This window comes from Festucalex cinctus, chromosome 4 (genome assembly GCF_051991245.1).
Source record: "Festucalex cinctus isolate MCC-2025b chromosome 4, RoL_Fcin_1.0, whole genome shotgun sequence".
Taxonomy (NCBI): domain Eukaryota; kingdom Metazoa; phylum Chordata; class Actinopteri; order Syngnathiformes; family Syngnathidae; genus Festucalex; species Festucalex cinctus.
In genome coordinates, this window is record NC_135414.1 from 1,709,918 (window position 1) to 1,734,025 (window position 24,108).

Here is a 24,108-nt window from a genome sequence, read left to right on the forward strand (position 1 = left end):
CGGGAATGCTTCATTAAGTAAGAATTTTGAAACTCAAAATTTGATGCCCCGCCTCTGGCGGACTTCCTGTTGGGTTTAGCATATGGCACCAACAGACTTTTTTGTAGGTCATAGTCTGTTACATATGTGTACCAATTTTCGTAGCTCTAGGTTAAACATACAACCGGCAATACTACGTTTAGTAAGAGTTTTGAAACTCTAAATTTGATGCCTCACCGCCGTCATATAGTATGTCGAAAACTTTAGATTTTTTACCATGGTGTTGTCCCAGGTCTTGAGATGGTACATCCCAAGTTTGAAGTCAATTGGATTACCCGTGTAGGAGAAGCAGGCAAAAGTATGACCCCTGTAAATGTGCAAAAATTGGCCAAAATTGGACATTTAAATACTCATATCTCACTTCCTGTCTATTTTAGGGTACACACATCAAAGAGGTTTTTGTTCATCTGGATGTGCTACAGGTGCCACACAATTTTCATAGCCGTCGGACAATCGTAGCGGGCCAGGGATCTGTTTAACCTATGTAGGTGGCGCTATGGAGCCATTTTTCTGTTATCACCTATGGCGACTTTAAAATATCAAATTTTTCGCCAGGCCTGACGTGTGTGTAAAGTTTGGTGAGTTTTCGTTCACGTTTAGTGTCTCAAAAATGTGATTGTTTGCGGAAAAGAATAATAACAAATAAAAAGAAGAAGAATAATAAGAATTCCTTGAAAAACAATAGGGACCTCGCAGCGGTCGCTGCTCGGGCCCTAATAACTAGAGCTGCGAGCAGCTATAAAGGGCCCTCGCAACCCGGGCCACGTTGGGGTACTTGCACGTCGGGGTACTGGCACGTTGGGGTACTGTCAAATAGGACAAGGACCATCTAAAATGTTTTTGACAAGCCTTGTGTGTGCAAAGTTTAATCAAAACGCAAAATATGGTGCGCAATTCCCAAAATAAATTCAAAATGGCGGACTTCCTTTTAGGTTTAGCATACGGCTACAGAATACTTTTTGTAGGTCTTAAGCTAATAGGTATGCCTCCCAGTTTTCACAAATCTAGGTCAAGTCATCTTTAGTTGTGTATCGCTTGAATCATACAATTGGAAATGCTCCATAAAAATGCATAGAGGGCGCTATTGAGCACAACGTTGGGTTACTTGCACGTCAGGGTACTGGCACGTTGGGGTACTGTTACATGGAACAAGGACCATTTAAAATGTTAGTTTTTTCCATGCCTTGTCTGTGCAAAGTTTAATGAAAAAGGCCAAAAATGATGTATAATTCCCAAAATAAAATCAAAATAGCGGACTTCCTCTTTGGTTTGGCAAATGGCTACATAATACTTTTTTGTAGGTCTAGCATAATCATACAATCGGAAATGCTTCATAAAAATGTCTAGAGGGCGCTATTTATTGCAAATTGCACAATAAATCTCTGAAAATTCATGTTCATGACAAGTCTGATGTGTTTGCAAAGTTTCATGAGTTTTCATGTGTATAAAAAAAAAAAAAAGCAGCACTTGACAAACAATGCATTGCTATGGCAACAGCATGTTACAAAATAAAAAACTTTCAATTACTTTGCATCTTAAACATTTTAAGATGAAACACACCAAGTTTGAAGACAGTCGGATAAATTTTGTAGGAGGGGTTCGTTAAAATATGACCCCTGAAAAAGGCCACAAAAAATGGCAACAAATCCCATCATAAATCAAAATGGCAGACTTCCTGTTTGGTTTAGCACATGGTTCCAAGAGACTTTTTTGTACATCATGGGCTCTTATGTATGCTTGCAAATTATCATAGCGCTAGGTGAAACATACAACCGGGAATGCTTCGTTAAAGAGGAGTTTTTTAGCTCAAAATGTGATGCCCGGCCCCTGGGGGACTTCCTGTTGGGTTTAGCACATGGCACCAAGAGACTTTTTTGTACATCCTGGGCTGTTACATATGTCTACAATTTTTCGTCGCTCTAGCTGCTTCGTACAACTGGGAATGCTTCATTAAGAAGGATTTTTTTCCTTTGCAAAAAGTGCATGCCACGACAACAGCGTGTGACGAAATAAAAAACTTTCAATAACTTTTCATTTTCAACATCTTAAGATGAATCACACCAAGTTTGAAGATGATCGGATAAACTCTGTAGGAGGAGTTTGTTAAAATATGACCCCTATGAAATGGCCAAAAAAAATGGCAACACATTCCAAAGTAAATCAAAATGGCGGACGTCCTGTTAGGTTTAGCATATGGTTCAAAAAGAGTTTTTTGTACATCGAGGGCTGTTATATACCTCTACAAATGTTGGTAACTCTATGTGAAACGTACAGCCGGGTATGCTTTGTAAAAGAGGAGTTTTTTAGCTCAAAATGTGATGCCCGGCCCCTGGGGGACTTCCTGTTGGGTTTAGCACAGGGCACCAAGAGACTTTTTTGTACATCTTGGGCTGTTACATATGTCTACAAATTTTCATAGCTCTAGCTGCTTCGTACAAATGGGAATGCTTCTTTAAGGATATTTTTTTTCCTTTAAAAACAGTGCATTCCATGACAACAGCGTGCGACGAAATACAAAGCTTTCAATAACTTTTCATCTTCAACATCTTAAGATGAATCACACCAAGTTTGAAGATGATCGGATAAACACTGTAGGAGGAGTTCGTTAAAATAAGACCCCAATGAAATGGCCAAAAAAATTGCAACACGTTCCAAAATAAATCAAAATGGTGGACTTCCTGTTAGGTTTAGCATATGGTTCAAAAAGAGTTTTTTGTAGGTCATAGCCTGTTACATATGTGTACCAATTTTCGTAGCTCTAGATTAAACGTACAACCGGCAATGCTTCGTGAAGTAAGAATTTTTAAACTCTAAATTTGATGCGCCGCCGCCGTCATATAGTATATCAAAAACTTTAGATTTTTCACAATGATGTTGTCCCAGGTGTTGAGATGGTACATCCCAAGTTTGAAGTCAATCGGGTTAACCGTGTAGGAGAAGCGGGCAAAAGTATGACCCCTGTAAATGTGCAAAAATTGGCAAAAATTGGACATTTAAATACTCATACCTCACTTTCTGTCTATTTTAGGGTACACACTTCAAAGAGGTTTTTGTTCATTGGGATGTGCTACAGGTGCCACACAATTTTCATAGCCGTCGGACAATCGTAGCGGGACAGGGATCCGTTTAACCTATGTAGGGGGCGCTAAGGAGCCATTTTTCTGTTATCATGTATGGCGACTTTAAAATATCAAATTTTTCGCCAGGCCTGACGTGCGTGTAAAGTTTGGTGAGTTTTCGGTCACGTTTAGTGTCTCAAAAATGCGATTGTTTGCGGAGAAGAATAATAATAAGAACTAGAGCTGCGAGCAGCTATAAAGGGCCCTCGCAACCCGGGCCACGTTGGGGTATTTGCACGTCGGGGTACTGGCATGCTGGGGTACTGTCAAATAGGAAACCATCTAAATTTTAAACGTTTTTGCCATGCTTTGTGTTTGTAAAGTTTCATGGAAAGGCCAAAAATGATGCACAATTAACAAAATAAAATCAAAATGGATTGGCACATGGCTATATAGAATACTTTTTGAATATATTAGGCATGCCTGCCAATATTCACACATCTAGCTGAATCATATAATCGGAAAGACTTCATAAAAATGTCTAGAGGGCGCTATTGAAGCATTTATTGCAAATTTAATAAGAAATCTCTAAAATATTCATGCTTATGACAAGCCTGATGTGTGTGTAAAGTTTCATGAGTTTTTGCACATGTTTAGACCAAAAAAAAAGCAGCATTTTACTTGGCAAACAATGCATCGCCATGAAACGGTGTGGGACAAAATAAATAACTTTCGATAACTTTGTATCTTAAACATCTTAAGATGAAGCACACCAAGTTTGAAGACAGTCGGATAAATTTTGTAGGAGGAATTCGTTAAAATATGACCCCTAAAAAAGGCCACAAAAAATGGCTACAAATCCCAACGTAAATCAAAATGTCGGACTTCCTGTTTGTTTTGGAAGATGGTTCCAAGAGACTATTTTGTACATCGTGGGCTCTTATGTATGCCTCTAAATTATCATAGCGCTAGGTGAAACGTACAACCGGGAATGCTTCGTTAAAGAGGAGTTTTTTACGGGACTTCCTGTTGGGTTTAGCACATGGCACCAAGAGACTTTTTTGTACATTGTGGGCTGTTAAATTTGTCTCCAAATTTTCGTAGCTCGAGCTGCTTCGTACAACTGTGAATGCTTCATTAAGAGGGAATTTTTTCCTTTGCAAACTGTGCATGCCACGGCAATAGCGTGCGACGAAATAAAAAGCTTTCAATAACTTTTCATCTTCAACATTTTAAGATGAATCACACCAAGTTTGGAGATGATCGGATAAACTCTGTAGGAGGAGTTCGTTAAAATAAGACCCCTATGAAATGGCCCAAAAAATGGCAACACGTTCCAAAGTAAATCAAAATGGCGGACTTCCTGTTCGGTTTAGCATATGGTTCAAAAAGAGTTTTTTGTACCTTGAGGGCTGTTACATATGTCTTCAAATGTTGGTAACTCTAGGTGAAATGTACAGCCGGGAATGCTTCATTAAATAAGAATTTTGAAACACAAAATTTGATGCCTCGCCTCTGGCGGACTTCCTGTTAGGTTTAGCATATGGTTCAAAAAGAGTTTTTTGTAGATCATAGTCTGTTACATATGTGTACCAATTTTCGTGGCTCTCAATTAAACGTACCACGGCAATGCTTTGTTAAGTAAGAATTTTGAAACTGTAAATTTGATGCCCCGCCACCGTCATATAGTATGTCAAAAACTTTAGATTTTTTACCATGATGTTGTCCCAGGTGTTGAGATGGTACAGCCCAAGTTTGAAGTCAATCGGGTTAACCGTGTAGGAGAAGCGGGCAAAAGTATGACCCCTGTAAATGTGCAAAAATGGGCCAAAATTGGACATTCAAATACTCATACCTCACTTCCTGTCTATTTTAGGGTACACATATCAAAGAGGTTTTTGTTCATCTGGATGTGCTACAGGTGCCACACAATTTTCGTAGCCATAGGACAATCGTAGCGGGACAGGGATCCGTTAAACCTATGTAGGTGGCGCTACAGAGCCATTTTTCATGTATCATGTATGGCGACTTTAAAATATCAAATTTTTCGCCAGGCCCGATCTCCGTGTAAAGTTTGGTGAGTTTTCGTTCATGTTTAGTGCCTCAAAAATGTGGTTGTTTGCGGAAAAGAATAATAACAAAGAAAAAGAAGAAGAAGAATAATAACTAGAGCTGCGAGCAGCTATAAAGGGCCCTCGCAACCCGGGCCACGTTGGGGTACTTGCACGTCGGGGTACTGGCACGTTGGGGTACTGTCAAATAGGACAAGGACCATCTAAAATGTTTTTGACAAGCCTTGTGTGTGCAAAGTTGAATCAAAACGCAAAATATGGTGCGCAATTCCCAAAATAAATTCAAAATGGCGGACTTCCTTTTAGGTTTAGCATACGGCTACAGAATACTTTTTGTAGGTCTTAAGCTAATAGGTATGCCTCCCAGTTTTCACAAATCTAGGTCAAGTCATCTTTAGTTGTGTATCGCTTGAATCATACAATTGGAAATGCTCCATAAAAATGCATAGAGGGCGCTATTGAGCACAACGTTGGGTTACTTGCACGTCAGGGTACTGGCACGTTGGGGTACTGTTACATGGAACAAGGACCATTTAAAATGTTAGTTTTTTCCATGCCTTGTCTGTGCAAAGTTTAATGAAAAAGGCCAAAAATGATGTATAATTCCCCAAAAAAATAAAAATAGCGGACTTCCTCTTTGGTTTGACAAATGGCTACATAATACTTTTTTGTAGGTCTAGCATAATCATACAATCGGAAATGCTTCATAAAAATGTCTAGAGGGCGCTATTTATTGCAAATTGCACAATAAATCTCTGAAAATTCATGTTCATGACAAGTCTGATGTGTTTGCAAAGTTTCATGAGTTTTCATGTGTATAAAAAAAAAAAAAAAACAGCACTTGACAAACAATGCATTGCTATGGCAACAGCGTGTTACAAAATAAAAAACTTTCTATTACTTTGCATCTTAAACATCTTAAGATGAAACACACCAAGTTTGAAGACAGTCGGATAAATTTTGTAGGAGGGGTTCGTTAAAATATGACCCCTGAAAAAGGCCACAAAAAATGGCAACAAATCCCATCATAAATCAAAATGGCAGACTTCCTGTTTGGTTTAGCACATGGTTCCAAGAGACTTTTTTGTACATCATGGGCTCTTATGTATGCCTGCAAATTATCATAGCGCTAGGTGAAACGTACAACCGGGAATGCTTCGTTAAAGAGGAGTTTTTTTAGCTCAAAATGTGATGCCCGGCCCCTGGGGGACTTCCTGTTGGGTTTAGCACATGGCACCAAGAGACTTTTTTGTACATCCTGGGCTGTTACATATGTCTACAATTTTTCGTCGCTCTAGCTGCTTCGTACAACTGGGAATGCTTCATTAAGAAGGATTTTTTTTCCTTTGCAAAAAGTGCATGCCACGACAACAGCGTGCGACGAAATAAAAAGCTTTCAATAACTTTTCATCGTCAACATCTTAAGATGAATCACACCAAGTTTGAAGATGATCGGATAAACTCTGTGGAAGGAGTTCGTTAAAATAAGACCCCTATGAAATGGCCAAAAAAATGGCAACATGTTCCAAAGTAAATCAAAATGGCAGACTTCCTGTTAGGTTTAGCATATGGTTCAAAAAGAGTTTTTTGTACCTCGAGGGCTGTTACATATGTCTTCAAATTTTGGTCACTCTAGGTGAAACGTACAGCCGGAAATGCTTCATTAAGTAAAAATTTTGAAATGCAATATTTGATGCCCTGCCTCTGGCGGACTTCCTGTTAGGTTTAGCATATGGCACCAACAGGCTTTTTTGTAGATCATAGTCTGTTACATATGTGTACCAATTTTCGTAGCTCTAGATTAAACGTATAACCGGCAATACTTCAGATGAAACATGCCAAAGAATGAAGACAATCTGATAAGTTTTGTAGAAAATATGAGGCCTATAAAAGGCCCCCAAAAAATGGCTACAAATAGCAAAGTAAATCAAAATGCCGGACTTCCTGTTTGGCTTAGCATATGGTTCTAAAAGACTTTTTTGTACATCGTGGGCTCTTATGTATGCCTCCAAATTATCATAGCGCTAGGTGAAAGGTACAACCGGGAATGCTTCGTTAAAGAGGAGTTTTTTAGCTCAAAAAGTGATGCCCGGCCCTTGCGGGACTTCCTGTTGGGTTTAGCACAAAGCAGCAAGAGACTTTTTTGTACATCGTGGGCTGTTACATATGTCTACAAATTTTCGTAGCTCTAGCTGCTTCGTACAACTGAGAATTCTTCATTAAGAAGAATTTTTTTCCTTTGCAAACAAGTGCATGCCACGACAACAGCGTGCAGCGAAATAAAAAGCTTTCAATAACTTTTCATCTTCAACATCTTAAGATGAATCACACCAAGTTTGAAGATGATCGGATAAACTCTGTAAGAGGAGTTCGTTAAAATAGGACCCCTATGAAATGGCCAAAAAAATGGGAACACGTTCCAAAGTAAATCAAAATGGTGGACTTTCTGTTAGGTTTAGCATATGGTTCAAAAAGAGTTTTTTGTACCTTGAGGGCTGTTACATATGTCTTTAAATTTTGGTAACTCTAGGTGAAACGTACAGCCGGGAATGCTTCATTAAGTAAGAATTTTGAAACTCAAAATTTGATGCCCCGCCTCTGGCGGACTTCCTGTTGGGTTTAGCATATGGCACCAACAGACTTTTTTGTAGGTCATAGTCTGTTACATATGTGTACCAATTTTCGTAGCTCTAGGTTAAACATACAACCGGCAATACTACGTTTAGTAAGAGTTTTGAAACTCTAAATTTGATGCCCCACCGCCGTCATATAGTATGTCGAAAACTTTAGATTTTTTACCATGGTGTTGTCCCAGGTCTTGAGATGGTACATCCCAAGTTTGAAGTCAATTGGATTAACCGTGTAGGAGAAGCAGGCAAAAGTATGACCCCTGTAAATGTGCAAAAATTGGCCAAAATTGGACATTTAAATACTCATATCTCACTTCCTGTCTATTTTAGGGTACACACATCAAAGAGGTTTTTGTTCATCTGGATGTGCTACAGGTGCCACACAATTTTCATAGCCGTCGGACAATCGTAGCGGGCCAGGGATCTGTTTAACCTATGTAGGTGGCGCTATGGAGCCATTTTTCTGTTATCACCTATGGCGACTTTAAAATATCAAATTTTTCGCCAGGCCTGACGTGTGTGTAAAGTTTGGTGAGTTTTCGTTCACGTTTAGTGTCTCAAAAATGTGATTGTTTGCGGAAAAGAATAATAACAAATAAAAAGAAGAAGAATAATAAGAATTCCTTGAAAAACAATAGGGACCTCGCAGCGGTCGCTGCTCGGGCCCTAATAAGAATTCCTTCAGGAACAATAGGGACCTCGCAGCGGTCGCTGCTCGGGCCCTAATAATAATAAGAAGAATTCCTACAAAAACAATAGGGCCTCGCAGCGGCACCGCCGCCGCCGCTGCTCGGGCCCTAATAATAATAAGAATTCCTACAAAAACAATAGGGCCTCGCAGTGGCACCGCCGCCGCCGCTGCTCGGGCCCTAATAATAATAAGAATAATAAGAAGAAGAATTCCTACAAAAACAATAGGGCCTCGCAGCGGCACCGCCGCCGCCGCTGCTCGGGCCCTAATAAGAATTCCTTCAGGAACAATAGGGACCTCGCAGCGGTCGCTGCTCGGGCCCTAATAATAATAATAATAAGAATTCCTACAAAAACAATAGGGCCTCGCAGCGGCACCGCCGTCGCCGCTGCTCGGGCCCTAATAAGAAGAATTCCTACAAAAACAATAGGGCCTCACAGCGGCACCGCCGCCGCCGCTGCTCGGGCCCTAATAATAAGAAGAATTCCTACAAAAACAATAGGGCCTCGCAGCGGCACCGCCGCCGCCGCTGCTCGGGCCCTAATAAGAAGAATTCCTACAAAAACAATAGGGCCTCGCAGCGGCACCGCCGCCGGTGACGCCGCTGCTCGGGCCCTAATAATAAGAATTCCTACAAAAACAATAGGGCCTCGCAGCGGCACCGCCGCCGGTGCCGCCGCTGCTCGGGCCCTAATAAGAAGAATTCCTACAAAAACAATAGGGCCTCGCAGCGGCACCGCCGCCGCCGCTGCTCGGGCCCTAATAATAATAAGAATTCCTACAAAAACAATAGGGCCTCGCAGCGGCACCGCCGCCGGTGCCGCCGCTGCTCGGGCCCTAATAAGAAGAATTCCTACAAAAACAATAGGGCCTCGCAGCGGCACCGCCGTCGCCGCTGCTCGGGCCCTAATAAGAAGAATTCCTACAAAAACAATAGGGCCTCGCAGCGGCACCGCCGCCGCCGCTGCTCGGGCCCTAATAATAAGAAGAATTCCTACAAAAACAATAGGGCCTCGCAGCGGCACCGCCGCCGCCGCTGCTCGGGCCCTAATAAGAAGAATTCCTACAAAAACAATAGGGCCTCGCAGCGGCACCGCCGCCGGTGACGCCGCTGCTCGGGCCCTAATAATAAGAATTCCTACAAAAACAATAGGGCCTCGCAGCGGCACCGCCGCCGGTGCCGCCGCTGCTCGGGCCCTAATAAGAAGAATTCCTACAAAAACAATAGGGCCTCGCAGCGGCACCGCCGCCGCCGCTGCTCGGGCCCTAATAATAATAAGAATTCCTACAAAAACAATAGGGCCTCGCAGCGGCACCGCCGCCGGTGCCGCCGCTGCTCGGGCCCTAATAAGAAGAATTCCTACAAAAACAATAGGGCCTCGCAGCGGCACCGCCGCCGGTGCCGCCGCTGCTCGGGCCCTAATAATAAGAATTCCTACAAAAACAATAGGGCCTCGCAGCGGCACCGCCGCCGCCGCTGCTCGGGCCCTAATAATAATAAGAATTCCTACAAAAACAATAGGGCCTCGCAGCGGCACCGCCGCCGCCGCTGCTTGGGCCCTAATAATAATAATAAGAATTCCTACAAAAACAATAGGGCCTCGCAGCGGCACCGCCGCCGCCGCTGCTCGGGCCCTAATAATAAGAATTCCTACAAAAACAATAGGGCCTCGCAGCGGCACCGCCGCCGGTGCCGCCGCTGCTCGGGCCCTAATAAGAAGAATTCGTACAAAAACAATAGGGCCTCGCAGCGGCACCGCCGCCGCCGCTGCTCGGGCCCTAATAATAATAAGAATTCCTACAAAAACAATAGGGCCTCGCAGCGGCACCGCCGCCGTCGCTGCTCGGGCCCTAATAATAATAAGAAGAATTCCTACAAAAACAATAGGGCCTCGCAGCGGCACCGCCGCCGCCGCTGCTCGGGCCCTAATAATAAGAATTCCTTCAGGAACAATAGGGACCTTGCAGCGGTCGCTGCCCGGGCCCTAATAATAGTCAAAATTCTAACTCACCGGCAGTCTCAAAGATGAAGCTGCAGATCGTGAGGTCGTTCCTCAACCCATGAGAGATTTTATCATTTCTTTGTTTTTTTTCCAATTCTTTATTTTATTCTCTTCCAAGATGAAGCTGCAGATCGTGAGGTCGTTCCTCAACCCATGAGAGATTTTATCATTTCTTTGTTTTTTTTCCAATTCTTTATTTTATTCTCTTCCAAGTGTAAATAAATAATAGCCTACTCTAAAAATACTGTTGTGAAAACCAAAGACAAAAACAATAACACAGACTTGAAAGTTCAACTTTACTTGTGTAAATAACACTTTAAAAGGATGACACAATCCCACAGTTGAAAAAGATAGACATCTACTTCTACATCGACTTAATTCAACTTATGAAATGCCGAGGCTCCTACATGATCGCAAGTAATGAAGCTTTGTAAACAGTGATTCTAAAAATTCCATGTGCGCAGGTTTGACCGGCAGATGGAGCTCTTGCAGTGTGTCAAATGCCTCAAAGCAGTGCTTCGTTTTAGCGCGGCATCCGCCATCTTCGTCCTTTGACGCATGTGCGGGTGGAGGAATCGGTGCCCGACTAGTTTACCCTGTGATCCAGGCGTGACGTCATCCAAATTTGCATATTGAAATACGTACTCATAAAATGCAATCCACAGAAGAGATTCGTGCACAGCCGTGAACTTGTGTGGAGTCAAGCTTCGTAGTCGTAGAAGTGAGAGTTGTGTTGAAAAGGCATTACACTCACAGGTTTTAGATTCGTTGTCACAAGAAAAAAAATTCAAACCCAAATTATTTGGATTTGTAGTCATAAGAAAAAAATTGAAACCCACATTATATAGATTCGTAGTCACAATAAATTAATTCACACCCATGCAATTTTGATTTGTATTCACATGAAAACATTGAAAACACACGGTTTGTTACTATTATGGATACAAATCGTTTATCACGCATACATCTTTTTGACAGTGATCTTACTCCATATTCGAGGAGGGTCATAACCACTAGTAATAACCTCCATAGTCACATGAGGACAGTTCATCCTTCTGTCCAGCTCGAAGAAATTACTGAATGCCAATTTGAAATAAAACAAAGTCTTTTATCCTGGACCTGGTGCGTAGCTTATAATGTTTGTTTTGTTTGCTGCTACTGTTGCACTTAAATTACTACCCAATGTTATTGTTATTTGTTTGTTACAGTGGTACCTCTACTTATGAACGTCCCTTCATACGAAATTTTGAAGTTATGAAACTCCAACAGGAAAATATTGCCTCTTGTTACAAACAAGTTTCAGGATACGAAAGGCAAAACTACAGTATGGACCGCTACTCGCAGCTCCCAGAGTTTCCTGAACGCAACATACTTACAGCTGCTCTGCCATTGGCTATTACTGGCATCTTCCTGGCATCCCATTGGCTAAGAGGGACCTGTACCGTATGTGACCATAGATACAGAATAGAATTTGTCTATGTCACGTCCTTGTCATTCGCCCCTCCAGCCATGAGGAGTTTAGATAGTTTTACGTAAATGTATTAACTAACGGCGGACGAATTTGTGCAAAAATTCAAACAATTGGTGATTGATGAGGCTACAGGGATTTTTTGGAAAAAGATGCCTCACCGTACCTGAAGTTTCCATCAAGTTACAGAATTTATTGAAAAGAATCACCCAGAAAATGTGTTCACGATTCAGGCGATCGCTCAGTATGATTAGGTTTGCCTTGGACATTTTCGAAGGATTGTTAAAAAAAAAAACACAAAAAAAAACAAGGGCTCCAGGTTTAGGAGTGGAACCGTCACATGCCTTTGGTGCCGGATGGCGTAGGTTCACTTATCCACCTGGGAGATCATGTGCGGCTTTCATGATGTAAGCGTGAGTGAGTGAGTGAGTGATTAAAAAAATAAATAAATAAATAAGATTGTTAAAAAAAAAAAAAAACATCCTTGGATCAGTGCTTTACAAAACACCAGGTAAAAACACTTCTGACAGAGAACATGATCCAAAAAGAGGGCAAAAAACGAAGAGGACAGCAGTTAAAAAAGTATTTTTTTATTATTTACTCTATTGTTTGTTTTTACATTATGCACAACTCTCATTTATTGTGCAATAATCTAAATGTAACATGTATTTGTTACATGTTTTGATGCATTTTTATACTTTATAAAACATTTATGTCTGAATTTTGGAGGCTTGGAACGGATTAGGACATTTACATGGGAAATGCGTCTCTACTTACAAAATGTTCTAATTAAGAACTTTCTTCCAGAACCAATTAATTTGTAAGTAGAGGTACCACTGTATTTTGATTGTTGTTGGTAGAAGTTTTAAGTTTGTTGCTTATATATTGTTTGTAACCTTTTTAACTTTCAATAAAATAAACAAAAATCCCTTTCTTTGCTTGATAATTGTTGCTATTTGCAATAGTAGAGTGCAATACTTAGTTCACCAAGTCATTTATTAAAATGTATGCTAAATTTGTCATAAATATCCATCCATCCATTTTCTTGTCCGCTTACTCCTTACGAGGGTCACGGGGGTGCTGGAGCCAATCCCAGCCAGAGATAAACAACCATCCACACACACTAAGTTTGAAGTTTGAAGTTTATTGAACATATGCATATATACATATATAATTATATAAACACATAAACAAATAAAGAAAGTTAAAAGTAAAAAATAAAAGAAACATCCAATAAATATCGATGTATATGTTCAAGGGAGTAGGAAGAAGTTGAAAACTTATCCAGTCCTACCCCTTATTCTTCATATCCTATCACTTATTTATAATAAATTACATTTTAATAAAAGAAAATATAATCCTACTCGTATAAAAAAAATAAAATAAAGAGAAAAATAAAAAATACACAATAGTAACACACATATATACAAATTTCATTACACTCATATCAATACATCAAAGAAAAATAAGTAAATGAATGAATCATTTCTACAATCTTCTTAACTCATATCTGATTTAAATAATAATATTGAACTTTACTTTTAAACATTTTTTTAAATTCAACAAGTGAATTACATCTTTTCAGGTCAGTTCCCAAGTTATTCCACAAATTAACTCCTTTAACGGAGACACACCTTTGCTTAATATTTGTTCTTGTTTTGGGTTTTTTGTATACACTTGTACCCCTTATCTCATAAGGACAGTTTCTAATTTCAAACAACTTTTGAGTACTGTGGCAGAGTAGATTATTGTATACTTTATACATTATTTGTGCTATTTTAAACTCAACCAAGTCATAAAATTTCATTGTATTTAATTTAATAAATAGTGGATGTGTTGATTCTGTATATTTTGATCTATTAATAATCCTTATGGCTCTTTTTTGCAATTTAAAAACAGTGTCGGTATTTGTTTTATATGTATTTCCCCAAATTTCCACACAATAGGTCAAATATGGTAATAATAATGTATTATATAATGTATATAGTGAATTCATATTCAGGGCCTCCTTGGTTTTATAGAGTATCCCTATGATTTTTGACATTTTCCTTTTAACATTTTCTATGTGTGGTTTCCAACATAATTTATCATCAATAACTACTCCAAGGAATTTATTTTCATACACCCTTTCTATTTCAATTAAATTCACCATAATTTTAACTTGATGAGTGATTGGTCTAGTACCGAAAACTATTAACTTGGTTTTATTTAAATTTAATGATAATTTATTCATATCAAACCAATTTTTTATTGTACTTAATTCATACTCCACAGTAGTCAGAAGCTGCTTCAAGTTGTCTCCAGAACAGTAGAAAGTTGTATCATCCGCAAACAAGACACTCTTGAGTATTGTCGAGACACAACAGATATCATTCATATACAATATAAATAATTTTGGGCCCAGCACAGACCCCTGAGGAACTCCATGTGTAATCTTCAATTGTTTTGAATTTGTATTATTAAGCTGCACATACTGATATCTATCATCCAAATAACTTTTTATCCATTTATATGCTAAGCCTCTTATACCATATTTCACTAATTTATTCATTAATATAGAATGGTCTATGGTGTCAAATGCTTTCTTTAGATCCATAAATATCCCAACAGTAAATTTTTTATTGTCTATGTTGGTAGCTATTTCCTCTACAAGTTCCATGACTGCCATTGAGGTGGTCCGTTTTTCTCTAAAACCGTACTGATATTCACTCAAAATCTTATGTTTCTCAATAAAATTATCCAGTCTATATAAAAATAATTTTTCTAGAATTTTTGAGAACTGTGGCAACAATGATATTGGTCTATAGTTACTAAATATATGTCTATCACCACTTTTGTAAATAGGAATTACTTTTGCTATTTTCATTTTTGATGGAAATATACCAGTTTGGAAAGACAAATTACAAATATATGTAAAAGGTTTTACAACATATTCTATAATACTTTTTACCAGTGTCATATCAATATTAAAATAGTCGGTAGACTTTTTATTTTTTAATGTTTTTACAACATTTAATACTTCAATATCATTAACACCATTTAAGAACATAGTGGATGAATTATTTACAACGTACTTATCTATTTCATGTTTATTTCTTGTCTCTGGAATTTCATTTGCCAAATTACTACCCACATCAACTAAATATTCATTGAAGTTATTGACTATGTCTGAAATTTTATCGATTACACTGTCTTTATCTTTTATAAAATATTCTGGATAATTTATTTTTTTAGATCTATTTTTAATTACATCATTTAATATTTTCCATATTTCTTGCATATTGTTTTTATTCTGCTCTAGTAATGCATGGTAATGATCTTTCTTCCTTATACGTATAATATTTAATAATTTATTTTTATAGGTCTTATACTTTGTTTCAGATTCCATAGTTCTTGTTTTAAGAAATCTTTTATATAAAATATTTTTCTTTTTACATGCATTTTCTATCCCCTTTGTCATCCATACCTTATTCGAACCTTTATACTTCCTTTTAATTTGAACTATTGGACAGTGTTTATTGTATAAAAAGTTAATTGTTGACTGGAATTCACTATATGCAGTGTTAGGATCGTTTTTTGAATAGACCTCAGACCAGTTATGCTTTTCTAGGTCCAGCTTAAAGGCAGCCATGGACCTAGGTGTTGTTAATCTTTTTTCAATTGTGTAAGTTGACGGCTTCATAATTTTTTTTATCAAAATAATCATGGAGAACTGCAAAGACCGGAAGATGATCACTTATATCATTAATAAGGAGTCCACTTTCTATTTTAAAATCTATTTTATTTATAAATATATTATCTATTAGTGTAGCTGTATCAATTGTTATTCTACTTGGTTTCGTAATGACAGGGAATAAACTGTTACTATACATCATATTTATAAAGTCGGTTGTTTTCTGGTGTCCATTAGGATTTAACAGGTCAATGTTAAAATCACCACACATTATTCGCGTTTTTTTATCATTTGTATAACTAAGAATTTCTACTAGTTTATCGTTAAATGTGTCAAGACATGACCCAGGTGTCCTATATATACAACTTATAATTACATTTGGTACATTTTTTATATGTACTTCAATTGTCACACATTCCATTACGTTATCCATGGCAGTTGTCAGATGTTCAACTTTACTACATTTAAAAACCTTATCGACATAAATTGCAACCCCTCCTCCTCTTCTGTTTTCCCTATTCATTGTAAACAGTTCATATCCTTCCATCTCAATATCATTTGTTATCTCATTTTCAAGCCATGTCTCTGATATGGCTATTACATGGAATTTGTTAATTTTACGCAAGCATTCTTTAATTTCTGCAACATTTTTATGTAGACTTCTACTATTAAAATGTATAATTGAGAGTGCATAACAATCATTATTTATATTTACATTTAATTGTTCATTTGTATAATACTCACAAACGATATCAGAATTGTCGCTACCAAAAAATTTATCTGGGTCAAGGGTATTTTCTAGATCAGATATCTTATGTTCCGTATAATCAAATATTTTAAGGTTATTTCCCTTTGTGTACAAATTTGCCATTTTGGCATTTTGTAGATCTTAGTCAAGTATACTATACCCAGCATACTATATATTCTTTCAGTTTATTAGTGAGTTGCGTTGGTCATGATGTCTTGATGTGCTTGTTCGAGGGTGAATTATCAGTTTGTCATATCTTATGTAGGCAATCTCTCCTCTCTCTCGTGCTTCTTTCATTTTTGGTATGAGTTCTTTCCGTTTTTTCCTAACAGTGTCAGTAAAGTCCTCGTTAATGTATATTTTTGTACCCTTGAGATTTTTTGCTTTTTGTAGGATTTTTGTTTTGTCTTTCTGTTTTTCAACTGTAACAGCTATTGACCTTGGTCTGTTCCTCCCAATTTCAGGTTTGCCTTTGCACACCTAGGGACAATTCGAAGTAGGGATGTAACGATATCCAAACATCACGATACGATATCACGATATAAAGGTCACGATATGATAATTCTCACGATATTTATTTATTTTATTTTTTTGGGGGGGGGCATTTAAATCATATCACAATATTGTAAAAAAAAAAATAAAATAAAAAAAAAGAAGAAGAGCTCATACTAAAAAAAAAAAAGCACAATATAGTGCTTTTGTACGTAACATTTTGTACATAATCTCTAATAACAATATTGAGGCACTTGGTAATGCAAGCACACATTGATCGCTTCACAAGCAGATTCGGTTCCCTGTCATCTGGCGATTCGCATAGATTTTAAACATAGAAGGCCAGAACATCCTGAATGAAACTTAAATTGCACTAATAAACTAGCCATTAGAGGGTGCCAGAACTACACAAATGGAAATCAACCTGACTTTTTTTAACAGATGTGTTTCTTTTAAATATTGTGAACATGATGACGACGATATTGTGGAAGTTTTAATATCACGATATCATGATATTGCCCTTATTGTTACATCCCTAATTTAGCGCGCCCAATTAACCTGCCACGCATGTTTTTGGAACTTTAAAACAGGCATTGCTGTATACAGTACAAAGTGCTGTACATGAAACAGAAATCGGTCATGCAGTTAAGAGTAAGATAAGTAAAATAAGAACAAAACAGTTATAATTATACAAGTGAATAAAATTTACATGAATTAATAATTAATTAATTAATTAATTAATTAATTGAATAAATAAATAAATAAATAATTCTTAGATTATCCTCATTTAATACAAAAAAGAACACAACATTACTGTCTGTTTGCAAAGCATACATGTTTATAAAAATCCTAAAATTTGGTGACATTTTTCACGTAAATTCCTGCAGCTGAACTCTTTGACCAGCAAAAACATTTAATAACGTTTAGTAAAATCACGATGTATGCCGCCATAAACGTTAAGTGACGTCAACTACTTTTTTCTTTTTTTTTTTTTTATATATCAGTGGTTAGTGCAACGTCCAAGTGCAGCGCAGCCGGGTCAATGAGTTGTGAAATAAAAAACACCGACTAACTATGGCCAACAGATGGCAGCATTGTATCTCTTGTCAATGGCCTGCCGGTGTATGGTATTACTCAACTCAAGTTTATTAAACCTCGCAGCGGTAGCTGCTCTGGCCATAACTAGAGCTGCGAATTACAAAGAAACATGACGCATTATGATGAAATAGAACGTTTTCAAGGCTGACGTGAATAATCAAAGCCTTTGTAACATTAAATTAATTAGACAGAATTTTCACTAGACAAAAAAATATTAGTATCAAAGTCACTGTTGTGGAGAAAATGTATCTTTTCTTTTCAATTTTGGCTCAATGTCACTCAAATGACCTATTTTCAAATGGTGATTACTAAAGAACAGAATAAGGAAACACACTTTTTTTTTTTTTAATTAAAGAATGGAATGCGATCTTTCATGTGGTACCCATGTTATATATGTGGCAAAAAAAACACAATATTCTGTTTGCTTCGAAAAAGGCGTTAGAATGCTCGAAATCCGTTGGCATTGGGGATTGTTTTTTGATGAGGTGTGGCAATAAAAGAGTTAACATGCTTGAACCCAGTGTAGACATTCTTCTGGATTCCTCCTCTGGGCAATAGCAAAGGTATGAACAAAACTATCACAACATCTCCAGTCACATAGCGCCAGACACCAAAGCAGCAGATGTTTGTTGTAACCACAATGCACCTTTTCAGGATATTTATGTAGAAATAACGAGTCAGTTCACAAGTTTTGGGCTGAGTCTAAAACATTGATATATCGATATGGAATCGATATTTCTTCTCATCGCCCAATATCGATTCACAAAACCTTGAATTGATACTTTTAATACAGTCCCCCCCCCCCCCCCCCCCCCCCAATAATTAATGTGCCAAATAGACCGATTAATCGTCCGGCGATTATAATCAGACAATTATTGGCCTTCAAACATAAGCCAAAACAATCGGCCAATTGAGCTAAATGGCCAATTGTTTTCCCCTTGAAACGTCAATGAAGAAAGCTGAAGTTCCCGACGTTGTAAAAGTACCCTGATTGCACCATTTTGCTTGCCATTTTGCTTGCGTAGCATTAGCAGCTAGTGTGTAGCGTATGTTATTCTGCTGTCTCGAAGCGTCCTTTAAGCTGTTTAATGACACCGCAGTTGGAGTTAACTGTAAAATTAAATACACGTTAAGAATTACATCCACTGGACATTTAAAAACAATACACGCTTCATTTTTTAAACACAGCTAGCCTAGCGCGAACAGTAAGTTGGCAAATGCTAACAGAACGTTAGCATCGACTTCGGGAGTGTTTTTCATACAGATAATGAATCGAATCGGGCACTTCTGAATCGAATTGAACCGATTTTGGAAATCTGAATCGATACCCAGCCCTATCACACATATACACACTGTACTGCTCCGTTGCTTGTCCGAAACTAAAATAGCAGCCGCACATGCGCAACGCGCTGTTCTAAAAATAGTAGTTTGGGCATTATTGTGACAAGCCCTAATTAAGCACATCAATTTGACTTTTGAAGAGTTAGATCAGTGGTGTCCAAACTACGGCCGGGGGGACATTTGCAGCCCACCGTCCATTTTTCAGTGGCCCACAACATATACTAAAATTGGAATTTGACTCAGTTCAAATAAAATAAAACAAAAATGTTTGGAGATGGTCAAAGTAAGATGGGAGGGTATCGAAAAGCAGGTGCCATTAAAGGTTATTTTAGTTAACTAAAACTAATGAAAAAACTAAAACTAAAATTCAAAAAACAATATTGTTACCGAAATAAAATAAAAATGAAAATGCTTTTTTTTTTTAAACAAAAAACAAAAAACTAACAAACTACATTTTATGTTCACAAAACTAACTAAAACTATGATTATAGCAATCATGTCCTTCGTTTTAGTCTTTGGTAATTAATTGAATGCGTGAGCCTTTGGGGATGATTTTAAATGTGATTTTTAGTAGATTTATTTAAATATCAACCGGAATAATGACGTTTGAAAGTATATCACACAGAAGTGATCTAGTCATCTAGCAGCAGCCAATAGAAAAGCACCAAAAGATGACCTCGCTCCCATGGTGGTGTTTTTTAAATATTGCACACAAGTCATACACATTAAAAAAATAAAACTAATACGAATACTTAAACTAACAAACTAAACTAAAACTAATCATTTAAAAAAAAAACTAAACTAATAATAAAAAAACACCCTAAAAACTAATAAAAACTAACTAAAATGAAAATTTCCAAAACTATAATAACCCTATTGCCATATTACAAATAAATTGGTTTATATACTGTAGCATCGTTCTAAATAGGCAAAAGAATAAATAAATTATTTGTACAATTTTTAGGAGTAAACACAATTTCTCTTCATAACATTGGCCCTTGTGTCCTTCTGATTTTCTGTATGTGGCCCTCAAAAGTTTGGACACCCCTGAGTTAGATTGACACACCCACATTATTCAGGTGAAAAACAAATTCCTCTTGCATGCCTATACTTCAATGACTGTTGAAACTAAATCAAATCTGACTCACGCACACACGCAAACACACACAGAACCAGCCACCAGCTTTGAGCTGGTGTCGCGCAAACCGAGGTAGTTATGTCACTGGCCCTTTAAGTGTTCTGATTGTCACTGATTGGCCTGATGTTGAAGTGCATTTCTGTTTTTCTGCTGGGGCGCGGATGCTTTGGTGTTGGTCCAGATTAGTCTAGTCGCCATAGCTGCAGGGATGTGCTCGCTCTGATAAGAGACAACATGAGCACAGCTTCGGAATCTTTGGTTGGAAGTAGCAGGTCCCTGTCTGCGGCAAAGAGACACAAGAGTGTCAGGATGAATTCCAGGAGGATTTATTCAGCCTACCAGAATCACAACCAGAGGTGAGCAAACACCGATGACTCTTCCCACAATTCGACCATATCTAGCTACTGAGAACTACTGTAAGCCATTCTGGAATTATGTGTTTTCTATGTATCTGAGATCCAATTTGTCACCATTTTAATAGCCCGCTCTATCATTCCAAATAACAAGCAATAACTAAAAATAGAGTGATCACATTTACATTTACATTTACTGACCACTTCTTATGAAATGCTTGCAAAGTCAAAATATTAATCTATGGAACAATGATGACAGGAAAAAAGTGCCATTCACCTTAATATATGAAGAGCTGTTTTCATATTTGAAATAAGTGGAGAAAAAAATGTGTATTATTATTGTCTTTTAGTATTTGCCGAATACTGCTAACTAATGAACCATCCAAACAACAATCAAACACCATTCGCCAACAAGAAAACAAGAAAATAGGTGTTTGCAACAGCAAAAAAATTTTGTGTAATTACCAAATGTTAAGTAATATAATAAATTACTGACATTATAAAAAATATGTATATACACACATACACAAATACACATTTCTCTCTCTCTCTCACTATATATATATATATATATATATATGGGCGGCACGGTAGTCGAGTGGTTAGCACGTCCGCTTCCCAGTTCTGAGGTCTCCGGTTCGAGTCCAGGCTCGGACCTTCCTGGGTGGAGTTTGCATGTTCTCCCCGTGCCCGCGTGGGTCTTCTCCGGGTACTCTGGTCTCCTCCCACATTCCAAAGACATGCATGGCAGGTTAATTGGGCGCTCTGAATTGTCCCTAGGTGTGCGTGTGAGTGTGGATGGTTGTTCGTCTCTGTGTGCCCTGCGATTGGTTGGCAACCAGTCCAGGGTGTCCCCCGCCTACTACCCAGAGCCAGCTGAGATAGGCGCCAGCAGCCCCCGCGACCCGTGTGAGGAATAAGCGGTCAAGAAAATGGATGGATATATATATATATATATATATATATATATATATATATATATATATATATATATATATATATATATATATATATATATATATATATATGTATGTATTAGTGTTGTCAAAGTTAAAGCGTTAACTAATTAATTAATCACAAAAAATTATCGCATTAATCATTGTATTACCACAGATTAATCACACTATGACTTTTGACCTCAGATGATCCTTTTTAGCCGACACCGGATGGTTACGTTAAAGGTAGCTGTTCGAGTTTGAGCAATAAACATAACTAACTACATGAATTAAAGTAAAGCATTTAATAAATGTTTACATATGCCGTAGGTCATATTTTCTCCCATTTTAAATTATGTAAGTAATTAATTGATTAGAAAAAGCAGGACGAGCGTGTGCAGTGGATATAAATTTTTGAAGATGTCCTCATGACATTAAATGTAAAAAAATTAACACATAACAGGTGCGCTTCAAATTTAGCGGGCAAAATATGTTGGGGAAAAATCCTTTAAGTCAGTAATTAAAGCAGCTCGATGTAAGATTTTAAATTTCAAATCTCTACTGCCACCTGTGGCCGAAAACAAACTGCACGCTCGTACACGCTGCGCGCACTCGTACGTGCACGACCTCAATACTGAAGACTGGGCTCTTCATATCCAATTAAACTATGTTTTCAGAGGTAAGAAGTTTTATAATGTTATACAAAGCTGGCCACTTCACGGAATGAGACTCTCGATCCCCACTAAACAATTGATGTCCACGGGACGTGCAGATCATATTGCTTTAGTCGGTCGAAGTCCAGTGCTGTGCTGTACTCCAAAACGATGTGCAAATTACGTCAATTAATTGGACCTCATTCCGATGTTAATATGCAGTTACATATTGTAGTCACCCCGCTCGACGGACGTCAACCTGATTCTAGTCATTATTAGTGTATGTCGCCCCCAGGCTAGCGTCATTGTGCATGAGCCGAAAGGTGGGCTGTCATTTATGGAAATTGACGATTGTGGAAAAACATATAGACCCATTCACTACTTAGTGTGATATGGCCCTGAATGTTATCGCCATTCAGTAGTCCCGTTCACATTCCGTTAGCATAATGTAGCTACAATAGGCTGTTTTCACGGAGGAAAATAAGGCGACATTTAGCCTGATTGAAACGCCGCGGAATGGAAAGTCTGTTCTTCATAAAGTCATTCTCTTCTATTACATTCAACTTTGCCGCCCCTTTCACGCTAAATGTTGCCGTCCACCTCACTTTCACCCCAATAGTTACAACCGAGAAGTGATCGATCTTGAGGTTACTGCTATTTGAAAACAACCAATTTTTTCTAAATGTCAAGATACTCGCTTCTTACCGTTTGGAGGAGAAAGCCAGCTGTGAATCACTTTTCTAATCCAAGTCCGATCTCAACTCTCTCCACCGCTGAAATGTCAAACCAATGTTCACTCTCGGTCTTGCCCGACGTCAGTCACTATCAAGTTTAGATTTTTTTTTTTTTTTTCATGGCACTTGACATTGTTTTTATTTTTTATTTTTTGAGCAGCCTTCCGCGGAGTAACAGCGGGTGTCTGGGGCAGCGAAAATCTGTACTAGTTCCGTCTTCGCGCGACAGGAAACAACTGACGATGACGCGAATAACGTCACATCCCGCAGACAGAGGGCGGGAAATTCGAAGGATTCGGACCGGACGCTTCCTAAATAATATTGGCCAGAGGCTTGTAGGAGTACCCATTGTGAACAGCGAAGATGTTGATCTACTAATTATATTATAATTCTACTAAGAATATGTTTCAGTCATAAATGGTCAAATAAAAAGGCTATTGTTAAGATATTTTTTTGGGAAATCCTACATAGAGTAGCTTTAATCATGATTAATCAAAATTCTAAGATGTGATTAATCTGATTAAAAAATTTTATCGTTTGACAGCTCTAAAATATATATATATATATATATATATATATATATATCCATCCATCCATCCATCCATTGTCTTGACCGCTTATTCCTCACAAGGGTCACGGGGGCTGCTGGCGCCTATCTCAGCTGGCTCTGGGCAGTAGGCAGGGGACACCCTGGACTGGTTGCCAACCAATCGCAGGGCACACAGAGACGAACAACCATCCACACTCACACGCACACCTAGGGACAATTCGGAGCGCCCAATTAACCTGCCATGCATGTCTTTGGAATGTGGGAGGAGACCGGAGTACCCGGAGAAGACCCACGCGGACACGGGGAGAACATGCAAACTCCACCCAGGAAGGTCCGAGCCTGGACTCGAACCGGAGACCTCAGAACTGGGAAGCCGACGTGCTAACCACTCGACTACCGTGCCGCCCCATATATATATATATATATATATA

General features: G+C 38.3%; 1 protein-coding gene across 6 annotated transcripts in view; it reads left to right on the forward strand.

Moving 5' to 3' along the window:
• The window catches only part of tmc3 (transmembrane channel like 3), a 587,484-nt gene that overhangs the window by 18,357 nt on the left and 545,019 nt on the right, over positions 1-24,108 (forward strand). For 3 of the 6 annotated variants that reach the window (XM_077518219.1, XM_077518217.1, XM_077518215.1), the window contains exon 1: positions 20,549-20,808. The exons of 1 other annotated variant lie outside the window; for it this stretch is intronic. In XM_077518219.1, coding sequence (XP_077374345.1) covers positions 20,687-20,808 — 122 coding nt within the window. In that variant the 5' untranslated portion in view covers positions 20,549-20,686. Of the gene's footprint in view, positions 1-20,505; positions 20,525-20,547; positions 20,809-24,108 lie in introns of those variants that run through there. 2 more of the 6 variants (XM_077518214.1, XM_077518224.1) reach the window with 2 other exon arrangements.